Here is a 24,052-nt window from a genome sequence, read left to right on the forward strand (position 1 = left end):
GTTTGCATGATTTTAGGACTTCTAGAATCAGATATGCATTGTTAAAACATGATAAGGACTCCTCCTTTCAGCTGGAGATAAGGTAAGATAGGATTAGGATAAGATAAGGTTAGTTTGGATAAGATTGGATAAGATAAAAGAAGGTTAGTTTGGATAAGATTAGATAAGATAAGATTGGATAAGGTCTCCTTGTTTTCAGCTAATTCCTTGTCTTCCAAGCCTTAATTTAATTCTTCCATATTTGTAGCACATTTTTAGCATCATTTGTCACCAAAAATGTCCATCTATTATGCTCCATACGCATGATATCCAATCCAAGTCCAAAACTGCTCCAAATTGCTCCATTTTGCCCTTTTTGTCACATTTGCCAATTGAACTTACAAACACACGAAAATAGCTTAAATCACTATAATAAATAGAAACTAACTAAGTAAATGCAAAGAAATAAGCTAACAAAGTCGCATAAATATGCTCCTATCATAAGCATCTATGCATCTCACAAACTCTTTATATACTTGTTTGAATTATTCCGCCTCTGTCTTAGTGATCTAATAAGTTATGGAACATGCAAATTAACAGGAACTTGTCGTCAAGTAGATTGACAGCGAAGATAGCTCGTTCCATATCTGATCTTGCAACGATACATACATACATACATACATATATATATATATATATAGGTCGTAATTTCATTGGTACAATGGATAATATAATTTCAGCTGCTGAATGTTTCAGGGATTTATCAAACAACAACTTGACAGGACCAATTCCAGACTTTTTGTCTGAATTGCCAAATTTAAATATCCTGTAAGTTACTTGGTTATAAATGGGGCTAATTGAACCTTTATAACAAAGAATATGGTGATAAATATAGTGCTTAATCTACCTTTGGAAAAACTTAGAGAAAAACAAGTTCACAGGCTCAGTTTCCGCAAGACTGACTGAAAGAAGAAACAACGGTTTGTTATCAATAAGGTGTGCCTTTTCCACAAATCATTATCTTTTTCATATTTAGTTTAGCTCACCTGAATTGTGTAAGAGCTAAAATTGACGAACAACTAATTAACAGAGGTATGCTTCTGTTTTCAGTTTCTTTGTATCGTGAGTATATAAACTGATCCGATATTATATACCTATCAACAAACTTGAATCTTGTTGAGAATTATAACATTTCCTACTGATGTTAAAGAGGTATACCTTTAAATTGAAAAAAAAAATCTAACTATTGTTGATGCTATCCACCATTTTGGTGTCAGTTTGTGCGAAAACCCAAATCTAGCCGAGCAAGTTTCTTGTGGATTGAAGAAGAAGAAACAACAGCACACGTCTGTTACTCCAGTGGTTGGATTAACCCTTGGGATTTCAGTCCTGTTATTAATTGTGGCATCTATCTGCTTTGTCTTGATAAGGAAAAGGCGACATGGTAAGATTTAAAAAATTTGTTCAATTTTTTGTAAAGACAACATCGTACGACTTCCAAACATCCGCTTACTAACTTGAAATGATAGCAAAAGCCACCATTGGGTCAATTCAATGACAGTTTACGTACTCCGAGATACAGAAGATCACCAATAACTTTGAGAGGATTCTTGGCCAAGGAGGATTTGGAATAGTTTATCATGGATGCATAGGAGAAACTCAAGTAGCTGTAAAGATTCTTCACCATCTTCGGTTCAAGGGCCTCAAGAATTTCGTGCAGAGGCACGTATGTCCTTACAAATTAGTTCGATACTTTTGGTCCAGTAATTCTAATTAGACGCAGAATTGTTGACACACCCTCCAATATAGTAGTGTATGTCATCAATGATAACAATTTATGCATATAAATAGCATTACTCTTTTTGGTCTCAATCGTATATAATAAACTAAAACGTTCTGTTTATGGTGTCTTAAATTACAGGTTGATGTTCTTGTGAGAGTTCATCATATAAACTTGACAACCCTTGTAGGGTATTGCAATGATAAGACCAACAAAGGGCTTGTTTACGAGTTCATGGCCAATGGAAACTTACGAACATATCTTTCTGTTTCAGGTTTGTTTGCAATTGAAATTATTCAGTAGAAAAATAATTACCAATTCTTAGTACTTGTAAATTGTTGGGGCAGTGAGCCTTGATGTTTTTTTTAACTCTTGAAATTTATTTTTTGGAGAAAATAAATTCTATATTGATCTGCAGCAATATAATGTTTCTTATAGAACAACATTAATTTATGTTGAGGGTTGAAAATTTTAAATTGTTATGGGTGTAGATAGCAGTGCAAGTGTCTTGACTTGGGAAGGTAGACTACAAATAGCAATAGATTCTGCACAAGGTATGCAACTCAAATGATTTCATTATAAAATTGGCTAAGAAGATCAGAAATTAAATATCGACAATATACCAATCAAGTATCGACGACAATGAGATCATATAATGACGACATAACTCAGATATAACTAATCGTTTCAGCAATTTCTCATCATCTTCTTTTAGCTAGCATCTCCTTATATAAATTTTATCAAGTGCTCTCTTAATTTTGAAATACAGGATTGGAGTATCTACACTATGGCTGTAAGCCACCCATAATCCACAGGGATGTAAAACCATTGAACATCTTGCTCAATGAAAATTTCCAAGCCAAAATATCTGATTTCAGCCTATCCAGAAATTTTCCTACAGAGGATGGTTCGCATATATCGACGCGTGTTGCTAGAACTCCTGGGTACCTTGCCCCTGAGTAAGTATTTTTGGTGCTTAAGTGCTTTAAATGGTGAAGAAGCATTCTACAAAGAGCTTTTAGTTTGCCTGCATACACCTGTTCAAACGAAGATTTCTCTGGAGAGGGCTCATTGGCCCTCAGCATAGCTCCCCAATGGCACTTTGAATGTGTAAATGGGCTCTTGCCTGCTAATGTGCTGCAAGAAAATGATAGAGTTAGTTTTGAAATGTGCCTTTGTGGGGCCTTAGGTGTAGGCCTTGAGGCTCGCAATCAAAACTAACCAAGTGTTAGGCGTGCCACTGCTATCTCAGTATAGCAGATGTAGAACAAGATTGTGTTTAGTCGATTACTTGCGGCCCAAGTTACTCGGACTTCTTGTTATCAAAAGATTGTCGTGGATGGGTTAAGTTCACATTAAGTTCTTTTTATTGCCTTGTTACCAAGGACTTTCAGTTCATAGTCTTGTATATTCAAATGAGGGGAGTCCAGATCCCTTAAGTCATTTGTTTGGTTCTTGATTGGTTTTAAATGAAAGCATATATGTTAAGCTGACCAAATCCATATACAAATAAGACTTTTAAAGTAGGAAAACAAGCGGAAATGACTTGAATACATGCTAGAGAATACATTAAGCAGTAGATCTATTATCTTAGAAAACACACAAAGAACTTTAAGCAAGATTTCACCTTGTCGGGTAAGGTTGAACTTCTTACAATCAGTTCTTTGAGTTTACAGAGGTTTCTATGCTAAAAATGGATGAATGGTAAACCAGTTTACACACAGGAATCGATACTACGCCACTAGGGGTGATAGCAGAGCTTCTAAACAAGACAAAAGATAGTTTTGTGAGGGAGATATCCTGAAAATGACTGCGATCTGGGATGATTACAGCTTTTAGATGCAAATCTGGCTTGAGAGCAGAGTTTGTATGTTTATTTGTTTGATTGGTTGCGTGTCTTTGACTCTGGGGCCTCTTCCTCCTTTTATAGGCAAATTAGTTCGACTGCAATAACTTTGCTCTTGCCCAAAAGCACTTGGAGGGTAGTGAGTCATCAACTTTTTACTTGTATTGCCACTGAAAAGTGCTATTTGGTTGATTATGAGTTAGTCCCCATCACTTGACATTTTAAATTATAGGCACTTGGCCTATGCATTAATGGGAAAGTGCCAATTTGTCTCTGGGCTTGATGTTTGGGCTTCGACCAAGTCTCCCTTTAGTTGGTATCTCTGGGCTTCCACACACTTGTAGCCCAATGTTCAAATATTAACCCAAACAATAAAGGTCGTACCCAGTGCACAAGGCTCCCGCTTTACGCAGAGTCTGGGAGAGGTGAATGTCGGCTAGCCTTACCCCCATTTATGGAGAGGTTGCTCCCAAGTCTCGAACCCGAGACCTACCGCTCATGGGCGAAGGCACTTGCCATCGCACCAAGTGCGATCTCTAAATATTAACCCAAACAATACCAAAACAAAATCCAAATTTGAGTTTTCACTGACAAAGTTCATTTATTTAATTTTAATGTACAATAGTTATCAAACGAGCCCTTAGATCTTCTAAATTAGTTAACTGGCAAGGAAGAATAAAGAAACTCCAAATTGAGAAAAAAAAATATAAAATTCAAAAGATATGACTTGAGTTGCATACATGGTTTGATTTGCAGGTACTACTTATCAAACAGGTTAAATGAGAAAAGCGACGTCTACAACTTTGGAGTCGTACTGTTGGAGATTATCACAAGTAAACATGTTTTGTCAAAAACGCATGATCACATAAGTGATTGGGTTGCTTTCATGCTTGGAAAGAGAGACATTAATGGGATCTTCGATTCGAGGTTAGAGAGAAACTTCAATGTTAGCTCTGGCTAGAAAGCTGTGGAAATAGCAATGGCATGTGTATCTGTAGATGACACCAAAAGGCCTACCATGAGTGAGGTAGCTGTGGGACTAAAGGAGTGTTTGGCAACAGAACTAGCTCGAGAAAACCAAAGCGGCAATGAAACTAAACTAGGAAGTTCCATTAAGATGATGTCTAAGATGAATTCCATCTCTATGGAATTGGAAAGTCCTTCAGTTAGATAGTACAAGTAGACCTATCTTGGTGAAATAATGGGACATGGGATTTATTGTTTTTCTTTTATTTATCAATGTTTTTTGTGCACGTTGATCAATATTGGGGAAGGAGGATGCGAACTTGGAACATTATGAACAAAGGAGAATGCTCTTAACTATCTGAGGTACAATTTCTTTGCTCATTATAATAATGTTAGAGTCATCAAATGTATATACCAAATTTGTTTACCAGTAAAGGCGAAGGCATTGATAAACTTTTATGCCTATATCTTGTGTGCTTTAACAAAAGGTATTGCAAAATCCTCATAACCCCTTCTTTTCATCTCTCTTTTCTTGTGTTTCTAAAATAAAGACGATATGTGTGACACCTCGTCCTGAATTTTAATGTTTTTTATTTCCAGAAGCAATGAATGTACCAAAAAGCCCTCGATAGGCCATGTGGATTTCCTATGTGTACCTCTGAATTATTTTCAGTTTTAGTCTCTTTTCCAGCCATATTTAAATAGTACTCTTCAATATGAACATGTGGACGCTAACGGGACATAATTTTGACGTGTAACGAACAAGTTATGCACATTTCAAGACGAGAGTCAAAATTGTAATTTTAAAACACCGGCCCGGCCCATTTCTAACCATCAAAATATATTTTAGTGCATGGAAAGAAATAAGAAAAATTAGTATATGGTCCCTAGTTACTAAGGTCATCTCCCACCAAATGGGTTATGTTTAGTCCTCGTCCAGATTATAACCCTGCAATAAATTATTTTTTTAATGAACAGTGGCAAACAATATTTATATACCATCTCCAACTAAAGGGGGCTATTTTTTTCGGATAGGATTTCGAGTGACACGTGTCGCTAAATATTGTTTAAATGTCGTATTATTAACTCTTTTAATTTTACTTGCATGTTAACAACTTAGACATTAATTCAAATATCACAATTTATTTGAATTACAACTTAATTGAAATACAACATCTTTTTTTTTTTTTTGAACAAAAGATATTATCTACACTAAGGGGGAGGGGATGGGCTTAGCCTCACAATAGGCTAGCAATAATTTGGTTCAAATTCGCCTTTAGTGAGAATCGAATCTAAGACCTCTCACTTACAAGTGAAAATGAATACCGTTAGACCGTAGTACTAAGTGGCAATTGAAATACATCTTAAATATTAAAACTACAACAACTTAAATATTAAAACTGCAACAACTTAGAATTAAAGATTACAACAAATTAGGAGTTTAAAGAATGAGAAGAATAGAAATAAAATGAGGTAAGATAGTATGTCAAGCATTAAACTTCCTTCCAGGGAACTTTAAGCTAGGGTGTTGCTACGTGTGGAAGTGAACCGATCCAGTTTTTGTCTTTGAGTGAAATGTAGTTTATAGTTTTGCTTTAGCAAATGGGGCAATGCAACAAGAAGATAGCCCAGCTAGCGATACCAAGGATTGTTGGCAAGGCTAAAAAACAGTCACAATGGCAATAATGTATCTTTCCGGGGATGTGAAGCTGTGGTGGTGGACGCAATATAAGGGTGTGCTGGAATGGAGGGTCATTGTGTAGAAATAGCTTAGGTATTTATAGAAAAAAAAATTAGAATTTTTAAATTTCATCTTAAAAAAGATTTCAAAATCTAACAGCTCGTCAACTAGCAAGTGTGTAATCCCTTGAAAATTTAAATATATGAATACATAGAGAAAATAAAAAATAAATCGATTTATGGTTATGGAAATAGAATTGGGAAATTATTACAATTAACGTAATTGTAGTATTGAGCTTTTACTTGGGTTTTCGAGAATTTATAGTAATTGATGTAAGTTAAGTTTTAAAATAAACTGGTTACGAGGTTTAAAGTTTGGAAAGTAATTATTTAAAATCCGTAGACCTTTGGAGTCACAATTTATATTTTTGAATAGAGCTCGATCTCACGAATGCGTAGGCACAAACAGAACGCAATTTGGAGATATAACGAAGAAGTTATTAACGAAGAAAGTTAGGGACTAAATTGTCCATTAATTATTTTTAGAAGGCTCCAGATTTTGTAGCAAAACTTGATGGTGCCACGTGGGTGGCTGAGATGAAAGTAAAGAAAAGAAAGAGAAATGAAAGATGGATGACTGTGATGAAAAGAAAAGAAGAGAAAAGGAAAGAAAGGAGGAAAAATGAGGGGAGAGGACCAATGGGGAAGGGGAGAAGGGTGGGATTAGGAGAGAAGGGGGAGCGGGGGATCCCACGACCTGGGGGACCGGATCCAACCCGGTCGGGTTTTCTTGCCCTTGTCCGACAAAACTGAGCCATTTTTCCTGTGAATTACATCAAATTAACCATTGTAAAACCCTCCATAACCTTCCATCTTCCTACTACACCTAAAAAATCATGGGATTTGAGCTTGAAATGGGTAGAACCCACACTGTGGGGTGTGGCGACATTGGGTTCGAATTACCCAAAATTTGAAACTATTTAAGTCCAATTCCACTATCATTAGACTCCCTTTGAGGTGTAGAACAAAGCCCAAACAAGTTTAGGGGCGTCGGAGTTGTTTTGGAGTCGAATCAAGAACACCCAAAAACAAGGGTTTCCGGTGGTTCGTGGAAAATTTGGGGTGTTTTCCGGCCAAATTTGGCTTGGTCGCAGGTATGAAAGTTGTTCCTCTCACTGAGATCTACTTTCTTGTAAAATTTGGTAATTTTTTAAGATAGTTGATATTTTCCGGCGAATAGAGGCGGCCGACCACCACCGGTGGTGGCGCGTGCTAAGGGAGCCGACACCATAGTTTTAAGCTAATTTTGATGTTCTGGAACAAAATTCAATAAGCATTTAATGTAATCCACTTGTTTGAAGCTAGATGGTGATTATTTAGTTATGTGTAGAAATATCAAGGTTGAATAGAATTGGATTTTGTGAACTACGAATGGTTTGATCCCTGTTTAGGGTACGTAGGCAGTCTAATGAGACGTTAGATGCAGCCATAATACTAGTAAGATTAAATATTGGAGAATTAATCTTTGAATTAGAGGTTGCTTGATAGAAGAATTTGGGGAATTAAGTTGATAACTTAATTGATTGTTATGTAATTAAAAACATAGTAAATTTTATAGGAATTAAATTGTTTGGAGATTTAAAAATAAGAGAAAAGAAATAGTACCAAACTAAACAAGTGTTTAGTTTGGGCCTATCACTAAGATTATTATTTCCCGAAATAAAGCAAATAATTTTGGGCGGGGCATTACAAAGTGGGCTGCTAACAGCTTGGGCCCTTCAAACGGGCTGGCTATCTAGCTCAAAGTGCCCAGCCTAATGGCCAAATGGCTGAGAAATGATCTGGTGGGTCCCCTTTTTTTTCCTGCCCCAGCCCTCCATTGGAGTTGGATTTTGTCTCATTTCAGGCAAAAACATGGCCTATGACCCTATGGCTTGATCCATTAGAGATGGCTTAATGTTCCTTGGCTTTCAAGTTTTTATCGAAGCCTTTGAGTGAGAGCTCTTAGGTTTGATTCTCGCCAAAAGTGAGTTTGAACCACATTACTAGTCCATTGTGAGGCTAAGCCCACCCGCTCCCCCTTAGTATAAATAATATCATTTGTTAAAAAAAAAAAAGCACTATTTATGAATTTACATGTTAGCTACATAATTTTTTATAATAAAAATTAGGTAATTGATTTAGGATCTTAATACATAACTTCATTAATCTCCTAATTAATTTTCAATTTAAAACATTTTCAAAATACAAAAAAATAAAATAAAATAAATATGTACGCATTAATTTTATAAAAAAAGATTTTCAATTGTAAGTGAGAGATCTTAAGTTCGATTCTTGCCAAAAGCAAATTTGAACCACATTATTGCAAACCCATTGTGAGGCTTAGCCCACTCCCCCACCCTCTTAGTGTAGATAATATCATTTATTCAAAAAAAAAATTCAATATTTTAATCTTACATTTACCCATTCATATCATTTTTTTCAATTTCATTTCATATTACATGTACCTACCAATATGTTATATGTAAAATTTATCAATTTTTTTCATATAAAATATAACCATTTTTTTTTATGTAAAATCTATTCATTTTTTTAAAATCTGTTTTTTAAAGGAAAATTAATGAAAATGGCATGAAAAATTTGAGTTTTAATGATAAGGACAAAATAAAGGGTAAAGTGAATAGTACCATGTTTGACTTTTTAGTGTAAAAATGTAGTTTTTCGTTAAAGTGAACAGTACCATTGGCTTTTCGTTAAAACTCTCTTTTTTTAAACATCAAATCCACTAATATTATTAAGCCTAATGTCTACTATTTCTATTACTATTCTTTTTTCTTTTTTGAAGAATGTACCCATATATATACATACTTTTTATGAAAACCCATGAATTCTATTGATTTTAAATTTTCTGTCATGGAGTGGGGTGGGGAGTATAATATGTCTTTTAATTTTTTCAATTCCACAGATTAATAAATGTTATTTATAATCTCATTAAATAAGCAATTACAAATATCAATTTTTTTTAACAAAAAATTCAGCACCTTACAAATATCAAATTTTAAGTTAATAAATGTTGGTACTACGGTCTAGTGATATTCCTCTTCAAAGTTAATTTTGAATCATATTATTGCTAGTTCATTGTGAGATCACCACCTCCCCTTAGTGTAGATAATATCATTTGTTCAAAAAAAAAATATTAGCATACGCCTACATACTTTATGTGTGTGAATATTTTTTATTTTTGTTTTTAAAATGGAAATGAGAGAGAGAGAGTGAGAACGTGGGAATAAGAGTGGGAATAGAGGTTTTTGTTTTTTATTTTTTTATTTTTAGTATTGGATACATGCTAAAATTACATGTAGGTGATACTTAAATAAAAGAGTAAATTGTAACAATAGTCCCTTAACTTTAACTCAATCAGACCAATGATCCTTCAACTAAGAATTCATTATCATCGGTCTCTCAACTCAGCAAAACGTGCAATTATGGTCTCTCAACTAAAAATCAATTACCATTGGTTCCTCAACTTTTGTGGAGCCAAAAATAATCAAGAGGCGACACGTGGATTTTTAGGTGCAGAGGACAAAATTACCCTCGAGACACATCTGGTTTCCTACACGCGAGTAGTGGAGAATCATCCATCAATCGAGTTAAGAGTGCCCAAAATATGTAACAAGTTCAAATTTATCTCATCCATCTTTATTCCATATCCTCTACAAGGAAATCATTCCATAACCTTCAAAACCTTCTATATAAATTAAATTAATTAGGCTAATTAATGGATTAATTCCAAATTAATCCATTAATCACCAAATTAATCACCATTACACCCCAAAAAACATCCAAGGGCCGGGCATGCTCTATAAATAGGACTCAATTTTCTTTGAAAGACTAGTTCCATACTCTTGTAAAACTTCCCAAAACTCTCCAAATACTTTTCTCTCTAAATTCTAACTTTGGCATTGGAGGTTCTTCGGCCAAAGCCCCCCCCAATTCATCGTGGGGGCGTGAGGCTCTTGGTTTTGACCTAAGGTGTTAATTGTTTTGTAAGTGCAATTTTATCCAAGAAGAAGAAGGCGGAAATTTGCATCCACAACTTTAATCCAACTGGAAAAATCATCTCTCAACTTTAACCCAATTGGAGCAATGACCCCTCAATTGTAACTCAATTGTAGCAATGGTCCTTCCAACATAACTCATTTTGATAAAATTATGACAAAGTTGACGAAAATGACCATAACTACACATTTTTGATGAGTTGAGGGACCCCAATTGTAGCAATGGTCCTTCCAACATAACTTATTTTGACAAAATATTGACGAAGTTGACGAAAATGATCATAGCTACACTTTTTTATGAGTTGATGGACTAAGGATAATGAATTTTTAATTGAGAGACTATTGCTCCAATTTGATTAAAATTGAAAGACTATTGCTTCAATTTACTCAAAATAAAAAAGCAAACTGTAGTTTTATGAAATTACATTATTGCCATCATTTTTCTGTGATAGAAGACTAAATAGTATTTTCATCATCTTTTAATTAACAAAGAAAATTCTATTAATAAGATAATAATTGATATGAAAATACATTAATATTAAGACTTCAATAAAAACTGAAACTAATAAAGTTTCAGTTAAAAAACATAATGGTTAGAAACTGCATCTAAGGTCTCTCTTTAAAATATCTGTTTCTTTCTTTTAGAGTTTCGGGTCTGGAAGGATCACTACTCCATTTCTTCTGCAAAAAAAAGATATAGTCCGACTCTCATTTAATTTCCAGAACATCGAACATGTACAGAACGCGTGCTGCAACGTTGAAGCTGGCAAAGCTTGATGGCAACACTCTGATTAATTGCAGATCCTGACCGTCGATTGTGGCACATGTGGGACCTCACTACCAATGCCAGGTCCCAAATCATCAATAACCAAACAGACAGGTTTCCAACAATTATTTCGAAAACATAAAGAGACCTCATCCAATTGTGACTCACATTAATGTGTGTAGGACTTGATACATATTTTGCTGTACTTCGATCGTCAATGAGATTGGTATAAGATATTTAAGCTCAGTTAATCAAACTTATTCGCATTTGTTTTGTTGGCTACAAGTGTGCTTTCTCTACTCTAATCAAATTCAAATTTCCATTTTCATAATTTAGATGAATTTATTTTATCGTGCTTATATCAAAATGGAAATAGAAAAGTATCAAATGAACTAATTGAGCTCATATTTTTCCCAACTATACTTAGATCAAATTTTCTGCTTCCAAAATAAGTGTGGCATCTTTGGCCTCTCTGTGACCCTCATCATTGTTTAACACAATTTATGACGACAAAGTTAAAAAAAAAAAAAGAGTTAAGTTTATAAACACGTGTCAGTAATGATTGGGGCCACTCAGAGAGGTTACACCCATTTTGAGTACAGAAGATTTGATCTCAACTTTGCTATCCAACTGGTGTATTAGAGATGTAATTTAAGTTAGATACCACTTAATAAGTTCCATATAAACACCCACATTTACAATGTATGACAATTGAACTTGGTTCACAATTGCTAACACTCATTATTTTACGATATTCTAAACTACTCGGTCTACTCATAATATATGAAAATGTAATCCGAACTTGAACTCAAGAAAGTGCCACCCTATCTTGACCAACTGCTAACTCATTTGCAATTGTAACAAGCATTGTCAATGTTAATTGTCTTAGTTTTAGATGGCTAATTAATCCACCGATTTCCATGACTTATTGGTCCAACCAGTTGTGCTGGGTCAGAAGATTTTTCAGAACCACCAAAATAACTCCATCACATGTAGCTTTGACATGCCTTTTACTCATAATACCTCCACCTGCTATTTTCTCAACTACCCTAGCACCCTTCATATTTAATACCCAAAAAAATAATTATGTTTTTTTTTTTTTGTCAAACAATAGATTTGTTAGATTAGGGAACCGACGGGATTCAAACTCACGCAGTGGTGTAAGGACAATACTCATTTCCACCACTGTGGTAGAAGCCCACTTCCAACAATTAACATTGACAAGAAATTAAAGTGAAAAGCAAGACCCACATGGTCAGTAATTTATTATATTTGTTTGTATAATTTAAGGAAATTGGAGCAATGGTTAACTAAAAATTCATGATCATTAGTCTCTTAATTCATTAGAACGTACAACTATGGTTTTTTTCTTCAACTCCGTCAGAACTTTTATCAAAATGAGTCACATGCCACACATGTGAGGCTAAATCAAGGGGCAAGTATGGGAAACCAAAATGAAAAAAAAATTGTAGCAATGATCCCTCAACTTTAACCAAATTGGAGCAATGGTCCCTTAACTTTAACCCAATTGGAGAAATGGTCTCCCAACTTTAACCTAATTATAGAAATAGTTCTTCCACCATAACTTATTTTGAAGAAAAGGCAAGTATGGGAAACCAAAATGAAAAAAAAAATTGTAGCAATGATCCCTCAACTTTAACCAAATTGGAGCAATGGTCCCTTAACTTTAACCCAATTGGAGAAATGGTCTCCCAACTTTAACCTAATTATAGAAATAGTTCTTCCACCATAACTCATTTTGAAGAAAATTTTGACGGAGCTGACAAAAAGAACCAAAGCTGAATGTTTGGACAAGTTAAGAGACCAATGGTTATAAATTTTTAGCTGAGGGACCAACGCTCCAATTGAGTTAAAGTTATTGGATCATTGCTACAATTTTCTCGTATAATTTTTATTTTTGGCCGTCAAATTGAATAAATCAAATCAAATAACGGCCAAAATCAAATATGGGTGTGCAAGAAGCCTAAAAAAATGTGTGTTTATCATTTCCAATTTTTAGTGCATGGGTAATTAAATCCATAAAACCAGTTGACCTCTCATTCAATGCCTAAACAAAAACTCCATCTTCCCTCTTCCTAGAGGAAACTTCAAAAGGGTCATTTTGTTATAAGGGTCCAAATTCACAACACAAATCACTTCAGGAGAAAAAAGCTGCTTTTTTCACAATATGGAAAGCCGTTTCTTGAGCGCAGCTTTTGGTTTGGTTTTGGTTTTTGCGTTTGTGATTGGAGGGAATTATGCACAAGAGTCAACTACACTTGTTCCGGCAATCATGACTTTTGGAGACTCAGCAGTTGATGTGGGCAACAATGACTACCTCCCTACCATTTTCAAGGCCGATTACCCTCCTTATGGAAGGGACTTTGTGAACCATCAGCCTACTGGGAGGTTTTGCAATGGCAAACTGGCCACTGACATCACTGGTAAGTATAAAATTCAGCTTCTAAAAAGAGTGCTTTTGTTAACATTCTTAAACTGTTGTTAGTTGCTTCTTAATGCAGGAGAAGTGCTTTAGCTTTTTTAGCATAGTGGGAAACTTAATGTTGATCTGCATACGGTTTTTAGTTAATAGAACTGAAAGTTCAGTTTAAATTGGTTAGTTAAACTAATGATTGTTTGATTGTGTGGCTTAATTTGTTTTGCTGCATTTTTATAAGATACATTACTGTTAATTACTTTAATTTATTTATGCAGTTCAGTGTTGAAGTGCTTTATGAACATTAAATATGGTCTCTTCTGCTGCATTTGGGATTAATTTCTATTACAGGGACCATGTTAATTGATGATATGATATGGTAGTTGATATGTTAATTAACCGTTGTCGGTAAAAATTTACACATGATTCGATGTAGTAAGTATGCATAAACTGCCAGGTGGTTTGCTAATGTGGATAGAGAAATGACATTTCTTGCATTATTCTTCATGATCAGAAGTTAATTAGAATATCCAAGGAAATTTATTCACTGCCAAAAAACCTAATGTGAGGTATTTATTTATGCAGCTGACACTCTAGGGTTCAGTACTTATCCGCCGGCGTACCTTAGCCCACAAGCATCAGGGAAGAACCTTCTGATCGGAGCCAACTTCGCTTCAGCTGCATCCGGTTACGATGATAAGGCAGCGACCTTAAGTGTAAAATTCTTATCTTATTTATAACAGCACTATAGATACCGGGTAGGGGGTTTTGACATAATATCGGGTGTAGGGGTAAACGCTCTTATATATTTTAATGTCGCAATTCTGATACATTTGAGCTTGTGTGGCATGCAGCATGCAATCCCATTGTCCCAGCAGCTGCAATATTACAAGGAGTACCAGACGAAGCTTGCCAAGGTAGCAGGCAGCATGAAAGCGGCATCGATCATCAAGGATGCTCTCTATTTACTGAGTGCCGGAAACAGTGACTTTCTTCAGAATTACTACGTCAACCCTTTTGTTAACAAAGTCTACACTCCCGATCAGTATGGTTCCATCCTTGTTGGTGTCTTCCAAGGCTTCATTACGGTATATATATCGTCTCATTGCTCCTCCTCTTAAATCTAACCGTAATAGACCCAAAAATCTGGAATACCTTGAACCCAATTGTTATTGCACCCGACTGTTATCTCGCTACAGGTGCGATTCTTTTCCATAATCTGATTTGCAAGTGAATCTCACTAACTTTGTATTAGTTGGTGAGGACTACACTAATTAAGGGATCATTTGAGAGGAATGGTTTGACAGTTTTCGTTGTTGTTAAATCCTAATCCTTTCTTTTAAACATTTCATCCGAATGGATCCTAAGGTTTTGCTCTGCTTCCATGAAAATTAGGATTTGTATCACTTGGGAGCCAGGAAGATCGGGGTGACCTCACTCCCTCCATTGGGTTGCCTCCCGGCTGCAATCACCTTATTTGGAAATCATGAGCAGGGATGCGTCGCTAGAATCAACTCCGACGCCCAAGGGTTTAACAAGAAGATAACCTCTGCCGCAGACAATCTCCAAAAGCAACTTTCAGGCCTTAAAGTCGTCATCTTCGACATTTACAAGCCTCTCTACGATGTCATTAAAGCCCCAGCAAATTACGGTACTGAACTATTTCTCAACCAGTATATGTTCAAACGGATAGATACTATAATCTTCTTTGGTTAACTTGCAGGATTCGCCGAAGCAAGAAGAGGTTGCTGTGGAACGGGAATCGTAGAGACAACGTCACTGCTGTGCAATCCAAACTCAGTCGGAACTTGTTCCAACGCGACTCAGTACGTGTTTTGGGATAGCGTCCATCCATCTCAAGCCGCTAACCAAGTGCTTGCCGATGCATTGATCATCCAAGGCATCTCCCTCATTGGATAAGAGGATTATACGGATCTTTCTGTATCTCAAAAAATGTTTAAAGACTGCTACTACTTGCACTGCTATGTTTACAAAGATAGTGACTCAAAAGCTTAATAAGTAGTATGCAATTTGTTAATTTATCAAATGGTTTATAAATCAAACGTGTGTCTGTGTGTGTGTGTGTGTGTGAGAGAGAGAGAGAGAGAGAGAGAGAGAGAGATCAACATTTTTAACTAAACATTATGTTCTGATTGATTTAGCTAAACAGTTTTAACGGAAGAGATTTTATACAGAACCAATTAGATTTAGCTAAACATTTAGCAAATCTTTTGCAGTGTTTTGCAAATTTACCAAAAGACAGCACCAAAATGCTTTGGTAGGAACTGTAGTAAAAAGCTATATAGCAAGGCAAAACGCCACCAGTTTTTAGCTCAAGTAGCGGCCAGACTTAGCAAACACAGGGTGATGATCTGCGCTGGTCCTGGTACCATTTGCCACCTTCAAAACTTGAGCTGCTGCTTTCTCAGAACTGTTCAACTCCCACAGCATTCCCGACGTTCCTGTTATCTGTACTGCACGCCCAGGCTGGAGAGAGACCGAACAGATAACTTTAGTGTTATTCAGTCATATGAAAATGAAGAATAAAAACCCTCTGAACCAAAAATCACGATTTGTTGGAATCCATTTGTCCCACATAGGACAGAGGGAAGGAGAAAGAGCCATTTAAATAGAATTACCCCACTCTAACACACACCAAGGTCTTTTGTGATAAAACCCTATACCAACCCTCAGCCCATCGACCTGAAAAATTTTACATGATTACTCACAAACCTCAAGATTCTCAGCAAAAGAGTGGCGCCGATCCCTTGGAGTTGTCTTCAAGTTGGAGTTTCCAGTGGATGATGCTTCTGTAAGAAGAACTCTGCCTCCTGTAGTTGCTGATCTTGAACTTCCTGCAGTGGCTCCACTCTGTCTGTAAACCTTCTTCCGGTATCCTGTAGCTTCATAACCTCCATGGTTCCCAGAGTTGGTATGAACATTTGAGTTAGCATATGTCCTGGACTGTTAAAAACAGGGGACAAAAAAGTAACGAAACAATCAGTTCAGTCCACAACAAAAACGAGCGTTATAACACATGAAAACTGAACCTACCTTATTCTGGAAATTATCATTTCCATTGCTGCTACCCAACTGTGATTCTCTGCTTAGAACCTGTGACATCATGAATCAAATAAGAATAACTTGCACTAAATACACACATGCAGAAACACACATATGACGAGGCTGATTAGAAAATAAGGTGGATTACTTACAAAAGGATAATCCGCAACGACATTAGTACCAAAACTTTGATACATGACTGGCGGGCATAGCAGAGGAGCTGTAGGTGGCCTTGGGGAAACGCTATACTGGACCGGGTGCAGGGCAGGCCAGTTTGGAGATTGCAAAGATCTTTGTGGCAGCTGAAGAGTATAGTAATCTTGCATAGCCTTGCAGCGATCTTCTTTGCTTTGAGCTACAGCCACATAAAGTTTTCTTCCTTCCAACATAGCTCCTGAGAAAAAAAATTCAATCAGACAGGCATTAAACCAAATATAGGCTTAATAGAAGCAAAAGCAGGAAAAGACACAACGAGATCTTGTTTACCATTAAGATTACTGAGAGCTTTGGCAGCTTCTTGAAGAGTTGAGAAGCAAACAAAACCAAAACCTCTGCTCATCCCGTTACCATCACGCATCACTTTGGCAGACAGAATCTTCCCAAAGGCACTGCAATGTTCTCCTAATTTGCTATCATCAACAGATTCAGCTAAATTCTTAACATAGAGATTCATAGACTTAAGTTTCTCGATCTCACTGTTCAGCATTTCCTCTTTACATTTTAGAAACTTTTCCCTCTCAGCTTTCTTTTGAGCCCTTCCTACAAACAAATGTTTTGATCCTGTGGAAAAAAATTTATTAGTGAAAGTTGCAGACATAATTATACTATCAACAAAACAAGCTACAACGAGATGAAGGAAGTTGGAGGTTTACCCAGCAGTGCACCATTCATGCCCTCAACAGCCTTCTTAGCCTCTTCTGGCGACTCAAAGTTAGCAAACCCAAAACCTTTTGACTTCCCTTTCTCATCCTTCATGATGGCAAGACTATAAACACTTCCGTACCGAGAGAACATCTCTCGAAGCAGATCCTCAGTTACATGTTCATCAAGATTCTTCACAAACAGATTTGTAAATTTGGATTCATTCTGGGCTGGTATCCTGTCACTTTTCTTAACAAATTTCGACACATATCTAATGAAAAATGCAGGATAAGTTTATTAATGAACAAACAATAAATGCAAAACCGATAAGAAAATCATGTAACACATTGCACAAGACCATCTATAAACAATCAAACATCACAAAAACAAGAAAACTGAATGAATAAACAAGAACAAAGGAAACAGAGGGCTTACAGCTTCTTCCCCTTAATGATTGTATCATTGAGAGCATTGACAGCAGCCACAGCCGATTCCTCTTTGTCAAACAGGACAAACCCGAAACCCTTGCTCTTCCCATTTTGTTCGGCTACCTTGCAAGAAAGTATAGTCCCGAATTCCCCGAACATGTCCTGCAAGTGAGTGCTGGTGATTTCAGGGTCAAGGTTCTTCACAAAGACATTGCCAAGACCAGTTTTCCTTGGAACAGAATCCCTCTGAGACCACATTATTCTCATGGTTTTCCCTTTCAGCTCAGTGTGATTCAGACAAGCCATAGCCTTGGATGCTGACCAAAACAGACCGAAAACATCAAAGATCGAAAACATATGGATATCACACAGATAAAGTAACAAAAACATCAACAAATCTAACCGAAAAATCATACGTGATAACAGAGGAGAAGAAATTAAGAGCACCAAAATCCCAATTAAGAAAAATGGAGTACGAAAATCCCAAATTAAACCCAAGAAACACATTCTTAAGCCCAAGAAACAGAACCACCAGAAACCCATTTTCTCGAAATTGAAAATATTTTCTCCACTAAGCAAGAATTCCCTAAAACCCTAATCAAAGAGCAAGATTAAAGAACCCTAGGCACCAAAACCAGAATAAAACTCCAAGAACAAACCGAATAAAAGAAACCCATTTCCCAGATTCATCCATAAACAAGAAACGTAAACGTAACCAAGATTTAGATACTCTCACAAAGAATGTTAGATAGAGAACAGAGAGATATACAGGGAACCAGAGCTACCATTGTTGACAGAAAAGAAGAGAGAGAGGCGGTGGGGTTTTTGGTTACCGTGGGAGTGGGAGTAGAAGTTGACATAGCCGTAGCGGAGGGACTCGCCGGAGTGGGAGTCACGGCAGAGACGGACGGAGGCGATGGGACCCATGAAACGAAAAGTAGCGAGGAGGTCTTCCTCGGTGACCTGTGGGTCCAGGTCGCCCACATACAGAGAGAATATCTCAGGATCGACCGGCGCCGGCGGCCGTACTGGTAGCGTCGGCAGTAGTGGTGGTGGTGGCGGTAGCGGCATTGGTGTTTCAGGGTCTGACAGCTCTGCCGCCATTTTCCTTGCAGTCCAAGAATCGCAGAGCTCAGAGAAGTGAGGGGAGAGAGAGAGAGAGAGAGAGATTTGTCTGTTTGTTACAACGGTGAGGGTCGTGTCGTGTGTGTGAACTGTACGGGTATATAAATTGCGAGGGAGAAAAATGAAGTGTACGGATGCTGCACGCTGGCGGGTAGGATTTAAGAGGCTACTCGCCATGGTTGGGTTGCGATTTGGGAATGCTGAGCGTCGCGAGGGCGGGCGGGAAACTTCAGAACGCTGTCGTTCTGGTTGGCATCCAATGCACAGCCGTCGAAACTTGAAGATTTGAGTTAATCTAATTTGGACGGCTGAGATTGTGCTTGGTTCCCAAGTTAGAAAGATCAACCTAACTGAATTGGTTAGGAGTTAACCGTGTAAGAAAAAAGGAAGGTTAGTGTCACTCGTTCGCTAGCTTCATTTACCTCACACAAATAAAAAATTACAAATTGTTGTACGTATGGATGGCCAACGTGGGTTGGATAAGCCTCTACCTTTTTTTTTGGTCGATAACCTTTACTTTAGGAATAGAGTAAATAGTTCTCGTCCTTAGCTACACTTTATGTTTGTGTAATATTATAGTAGTTTATCTGGGACTTTTGTCTATATAAAGGATTTAATATGAGAGCTGTTATTCTTATTCCAATGTCTTATCTTTCCATCCACTTTTTATGACTTTTTTAATTACAAATTTGTTCATTTGTAAAATGACTAATAAGGACCTTAGTTACCCTCTTTTGCATTATTGTTTTTTTTTATAAAAAATATTAAAGAAAAGTTTGAGTTTGATAACTCTTTAGACTATTTGTCTTCCTTAAACCCTAACTCATCATTTCCATCACTCATCCTTCCCATCTCTTTTCATTCAGAGAAAGCAAAAAGAATGAACTTAGAAGATGACGTTTTTATGGAAGAAGTAGATGATTATATTTCCATTGAAGAGGTAAAAGAATAATTTTTTGTGTGCAATTGTTAGGATTTAAACATTTGCCTTCTGGGTTTTTATTTTACATGCAATTGATGAAAGTTTTAATTCTCGGAGAAATACAAATGTATTAGGTCTTGTAACTATCATTTTTGTGTCTCATGTTACACAGCCTGATTTCAGAAATCGAATGGAATGGCTTTTTATTTTTGGGTTTACCTGGACAATAAAGAAGTGCTCGAATGTTGGGTCTAAGACGAGATTATTTGTATGTGTATGCAGTGTCTTTAAAGCCTGAACTGTTTGAAGGGATGTGCTTCGATTTTACTAAAGGACTCAATCAGATGATCTTATTAAGGATTGAATGCATTTACTTTAAGTTTAAGTTATAAATTTCTTGTAGTCTAGTTTAATTAAGTTGTACTTTTATGCAAATGTTCTTGAAATCAGGTATGTGATTCAACTGTCTTTATGTATGTATAATACAACCACTCGACAAACCATGCAACTTTTCCAATATACGCTTCTGGGTATCATTAGAGGTAATGCATAGATACTCCATATTTTCTGCACTTTTCGTTTCAATATGGTATCCATTTAAACGTATGTCTTTGAAACTCAACAAATTTCGAGTAGATCGAGTAACATACAACGCATTTTGTATGGACAATATTGTTCCATTTGGTAACATAATCTAGGCTTTCCCTAAGCCTTCAATTACATCTGATTTGCCTGATATTGTTATTACCCTTACTCTTGTAAGCATCAAGTTTAAGAAATACTTTCGATCACGAAGTATTGTATGTGTGGTTGCGCAGTCTGCAAGACAAATATCTCTGCCATTTCTCATGTTCTGAGAATAACTATAGTTTTTATCCATGCTTTCTAAGTAAAAAGGGACCACATTTAAAAACAACTTATAACATGAAATTTGAATGCCACTTTTATTGAATCGAAATGCTAGTCTTAAACTACAAGTTCAGAATAATAAAAGTACATCAAATATAAATGATTCAGTTGGACCGGTATACTTCATTCCCCATTTCCACAATAAAGTCTGAAACATCTAGGTGAGTTGTGTTCAACTGCCCTGATAAGTCGCACACTGGATCAGGTATATCCATTGGTTTAGCTTGGTCAAGAAAATTAGTCTCGACACCCTTCTCCTTAAAGGAGGCTTGATATAGATCCACCAGATGTTTTAAGGTACGACAAGTACGCGCCCAATGTCCATGACCACCATACCTATGGTAGGCTCCTTCAGAATTTCTGGGAGCATTGTTCATGTGAGCTTTGCCTTTGTGGTGATTCACATTTTTAAAGCTCGAGCCTGAATTTTTCCTTAGAACCTGGTTGTGAAACTAACCACCATGGTTCTTGCCTTTCTTGTTCCATCGACTTCGCTTGTGGCCACATCCTCGTTTATGATTATTGCCACTAGACTATGTGGCGTTCACTTCGAGGGAAGTAGCATTCACTTCTGGGAATGGTGCAGATCCAGTAGGTCTGGACTGATGATTTTTCATCAAGAGCTCATTGTTTTGTTCAACTACCAAAAACACAGATATTAGCTGGTTGTATTCAATGAAGCCTTATGCTCTATATTGCTGCTGCAGGAGCATGTTAGAGGCATGAAATGTGTTTAAAGTCTTTTCCAGCATATCTTCCTCAGTAATGGTATTCCCACAGAGCTTTATTTGAGAGATAATTTTGAACAATGCAGAATTGTACTTAGCCATTGACTTGAAATCCTAGATCCTTAGGTGAGTCCACTCATAGCAAGCCCTTGGAATAATCATCGTTGTCTGGTGATTGTATCTGTTTCTCAATGCTTTCCAAAGAGCTAACAAATCTTCAACTGTTAAGTACTCGCTCTTTAGTCCCTCATCAAGATGGCAACGAATAAGATCATGGCCTTCGCTCGATCTTGAGAGGATGAGCTAGTTTCTTCCTTAATGGTATCTCCAAGATTCCCTGGTTCCAGATGGATCTTGGTATCTAGTACCCAGGTAAGGTAATTCTTTCCTGTAATGTCCAGGGCAGCAAAATCAAGTTTTGCCAAGTTCGTCATTTTCTTTTCTAAAAGAAAAATGAGATGTGTAAGAACTTGCAATAATATGTATTTTGAAGGTATGTAGTGTTAGAACTTCTGGTTTTTACAAGTTTTTAATTTTGATCTTCAGGCCAAAATGATAAGCACTGGATCTTCAGGCTCGAGATTTTCAAGATGAATGAGGAGGGCGATTGTATTGCACCATTCTCATTGAAATAATATAACATATGATGGGAGATTATTTTGCACCACTTTAGTAGCAGGAAAATTTAAATACGCATAGTAAGGTGGGCGATTATACCGCACCACCTAAAATTGCAATGAAATTAAATAGCAAGTAAATTTAAATATGCAGGGCAGGGTGGGCAATTGTACCGCTCCACCTAAAATTTGCAATAAAATTATATTTACGGTCCAAGATAGGCGATTATATCGCACCATCTTAGATTGTAGTAAGATTAAATTTGTAGTTCAAGATGGGCGATTACACCGCATCATCTTGGATTGCAGTAAAATCAACATAAATAAATATTGGGTTAGTAATCAAGATCTACACCAAACAAGAAATCAAAGATGTATGTAACTGTTAGATTGAGAACTAAAAGCAGGCATGGAGCAAACAGTTTGTCGATAGGGTATATCGCTCAGTTGAGGCAAAGGAAGAAGATGAACAGTAAAATCCTTAAAGGCAACATTTTTTTCTTTCTTTCGTTCGGCAAAGAGAAATGAGAAATGGTTAGATTTTAGAGACTTGTGCTAATAACGTGTTATAAATATGTAAAAGTTAGAGATATAACCTTTAATAGTGACTGAAGTGAAGCAGGTGTAAAATATCACATTGAAATTATAGCACAAGAGGATGATAAATAAAAGAGGGAGGCATAGATACTAAAGTTTTTCTTTCTTCTCTGTATATTCTTTATATCCTTTAACTGTAGTCGGAGCACTTTATTTATAGAGTGGCTCCATACAAACAGGTTCTTACAGTTTAAAATTTACATCGCATGTTTTGAAAACAATCCTTTTGTTTCCAAAGTCTATTTCAATTTGCAAGGGCATTGACAATGTGTGTGTGGGCATTCATAACAAGACCAGGGATCTGCTGTCCCCAAACTTGTGTCTACCTGTGTCTCATTACAATTTTTTGGCAAGTGTCCTTTAGTTTAACTCCAAATTCACACAGTCAAAGTTTCAAGATTAAATAAATTAAAACTAAAAGTTAAAGAAAATAAAACCAACAGTCACTCAAACTCCCCACCAACACCAATCCGACCGCCACACCCTCCCCAACACATAGTAATTTGTCATCGAAACATCCTTCTCTCTCCTTGCCATTTTTTTCTCTCTTCACATAGTCATGATAAAAACAGTCTGTCTCCCAGTTTGAGTTCCATTATTTTTCTCCCTCCACTTCCTCAAAAAATGGAGACCCAACCCACTTCCTGCAAATTGGAACACCACCGCCATCTCCATTTTCATTACTATTGCAAATCTGGAGCCCCAACTCCTATGGCCGCTCTCCCTCTCCTTCGCCGACATCTCTTGTCGCCCAAACTACCACCCAATCTGTGCCCCAGCCATCAACCTCCCTCCAAACCCTAACTCCCAACAGGCCATCATCGTCGCCCCTGTCCCCCAACCCCTCTCTGCCCCCAAATCTCCCGTCCCTTACACTTCCAATCCCTTTTGGTTTTATTTTCTTTAATTTTTAATTTTAATTTATTTAATCTAATGAAACTTTGATAGTGTTAATTTGGACTTAAACTAAACGAGACATGTCGAAAAATTATAAAAGAGACACGGATAGTGACACAAGTTTGGGGACAACAAATCCCTGGCCTTCATAACAATGCCAATGTTTTCAACAAATAAATGAATTTTTACTCTGTTGTCAAGTTTCCACAAACTTTTAGGCTTGGTCTATTTCGCCCTGGACTATTATAACTCTTAACTTTACTCATACAATCATACTTCACATTTCAAGAAAGGAAAAGCAAGAAGACATTAGAAAAGCAAGAGGACAATATAATATAACCCGAACTCTAATTATAAAAATTCAGAAGGGCAATCTCTTAAAATTAAAGTTGA

At 36.6% G+C, this 24,052-nt stretch overlaps 3 protein-coding genes across 3 annotated transcripts; 2 read left to right on the forward strand and 1 right to left on the reverse strand.

Annotated features, from left to right (window-relative positions):
* The first annotated feature begins 700 nt into the window (after positions 1 to 700).
* Positions 701 to 4,566, forward strand: LOC103439085 (probable LRR receptor-like serine/threonine-protein kinase At2g28960). Its single transcript, XM_029096822.1, has 7 exons — positions 701 to 807; positions 1,257 to 1,341; positions 1,541 to 1,705; positions 1,901 to 2,033; positions 2,251 to 2,313; positions 2,529 to 2,718; positions 4,362 to 4,566. Exons 1-7 carry the CDS (start codon positions 701 to 703, stop codon positions 4,564 to 4,566), a joined length of 948 nt encoding a protein of 315 aa, XP_028952655.1.
* Positions 4,567 to 13,022: 8,456 nt separating this feature from the next.
* Positions 13,023 to 15,575, forward strand: LOC103439063 (GDSL esterase/lipase APG-like). Its single transcript, XM_008377613.4, has 5 exons — positions 13,023 to 13,519; positions 14,098 to 14,228; positions 14,367 to 14,600; positions 14,908 to 15,163; positions 15,236 to 15,575. Exons 1-5 carry the CDS (start codon positions 13,264 to 13,266, stop codon positions 15,430 to 15,432), a joined length of 1,074 nt encoding a protein of 357 aa, XP_008375835.1. The 5' UTR covers positions 13,023 to 13,263; the 3' UTR covers positions 15,433 to 15,575.
* A 65-nt stretch (positions 15,576 to 15,640) lies between these two features.
* On the reverse strand, positions 15,641 to 19,204 carry LOC103439083 (polyadenylate-binding protein 6-like). The gene is made up of 8 exons (XM_008377634.4): positions 18,698 to 19,204; positions 17,872 to 18,181; positions 17,448 to 17,707; positions 17,062 to 17,355; positions 16,728 to 16,969; positions 16,567 to 16,626; positions 16,246 to 16,476; positions 15,641 to 15,999 (listed from the first exon to the last, which is right to left on the reverse strand). Exons 1-8 carry the CDS (start codon positions 19,164 to 19,166, stop codon positions 15,841 to 15,843), a joined length of 2,025 nt encoding a protein of 674 aa, XP_008375856.3. The 5' UTR covers positions 19,167 to 19,204; the 3' UTR covers positions 15,641 to 15,840.
* Between the last annotated feature and the right edge of the window lie 4,848 nt (positions 19,205 to 24,052).

This window comes from Malus domestica, chromosome 17, assembly GCF_042453785.1.
Source record: "Malus domestica chromosome 17, GDT2T_hap1".
Classification (NCBI taxonomy): Eukaryota; Viridiplantae; Streptophyta; class Magnoliopsida; order Rosales; family Rosaceae; genus Malus; species Malus domestica.

What these genes read in the sequence shown, in the direction of transcription:
- LOC103439085 (XM_029096822.1), top strand. Translation starts at nt 701, where the DNA reads ATGGATAATATAATTTCAGCTGCTGAATGTTTCAGGGATTTATCAAAC. An exon ending in ACACGTCTGTTACTCCAGTG is followed by an intron (nt 1,342 to 1,540) that starts GTTGGATTAACC and finishes ATTCAATGACAG; the next exon opens with TTTACGTACTCCGAGATACA. An exon ending in AGCAATAGATTCTGCACAAG is followed by an intron (nt 2,314 to 2,528) that starts GTATGCAACTCA and finishes TTTGAAATACAG; the next exon opens with GATTGGAGTATCTACACTAT.
- LOC103439063 (XM_008377613.4), top strand. Translation starts at nt 13,264, where the DNA reads ATGGAAAGCCGTTTCTTGAGCGCAGCTTTTGGTTTGGTTTTGGTTTTT. An exon ending in ACTGGCCACTGACATCACTG is followed by an intron (nt 13,520 to 14,097) that starts GTAAGTATAAAA and finishes TTATTTATGCAG; the next exon opens with CTGACACTCTAGGGTTCAGT. An exon ending in TAAAGCCCCAGCAAATTACG is followed by an intron (nt 15,164 to 15,235) that starts GTACTGAACTAT and finishes GTTAACTTGCAG; the next exon opens with GATTCGCCGAAGCAAGAAGA.
- LOC103439083 (XM_008377634.4), bottom strand. Translation starts at nt 19,166, where the DNA reads ATGGCGAGTAGCCTCTTAAATCCTACCCGCCAGCGTGCAGCATCCGTA. An exon ending in CTTCTACTCCCACTCCCACG is followed by an intron (nt 18,182 to 18,697) that starts GTAACCAAAAAC and finishes TGTTTTGGTCAG; the next exon opens with CATCCAAGGCTATGGCTTGT. An exon ending in AGCTCTCAGTAATCTTAATG is followed by an intron (nt 16,970 to 17,061) that starts GTAAACAAGATC and finishes TTTTTTTCTCAG; the next exon opens with GAGCTATGTTGGAAGGAAGA.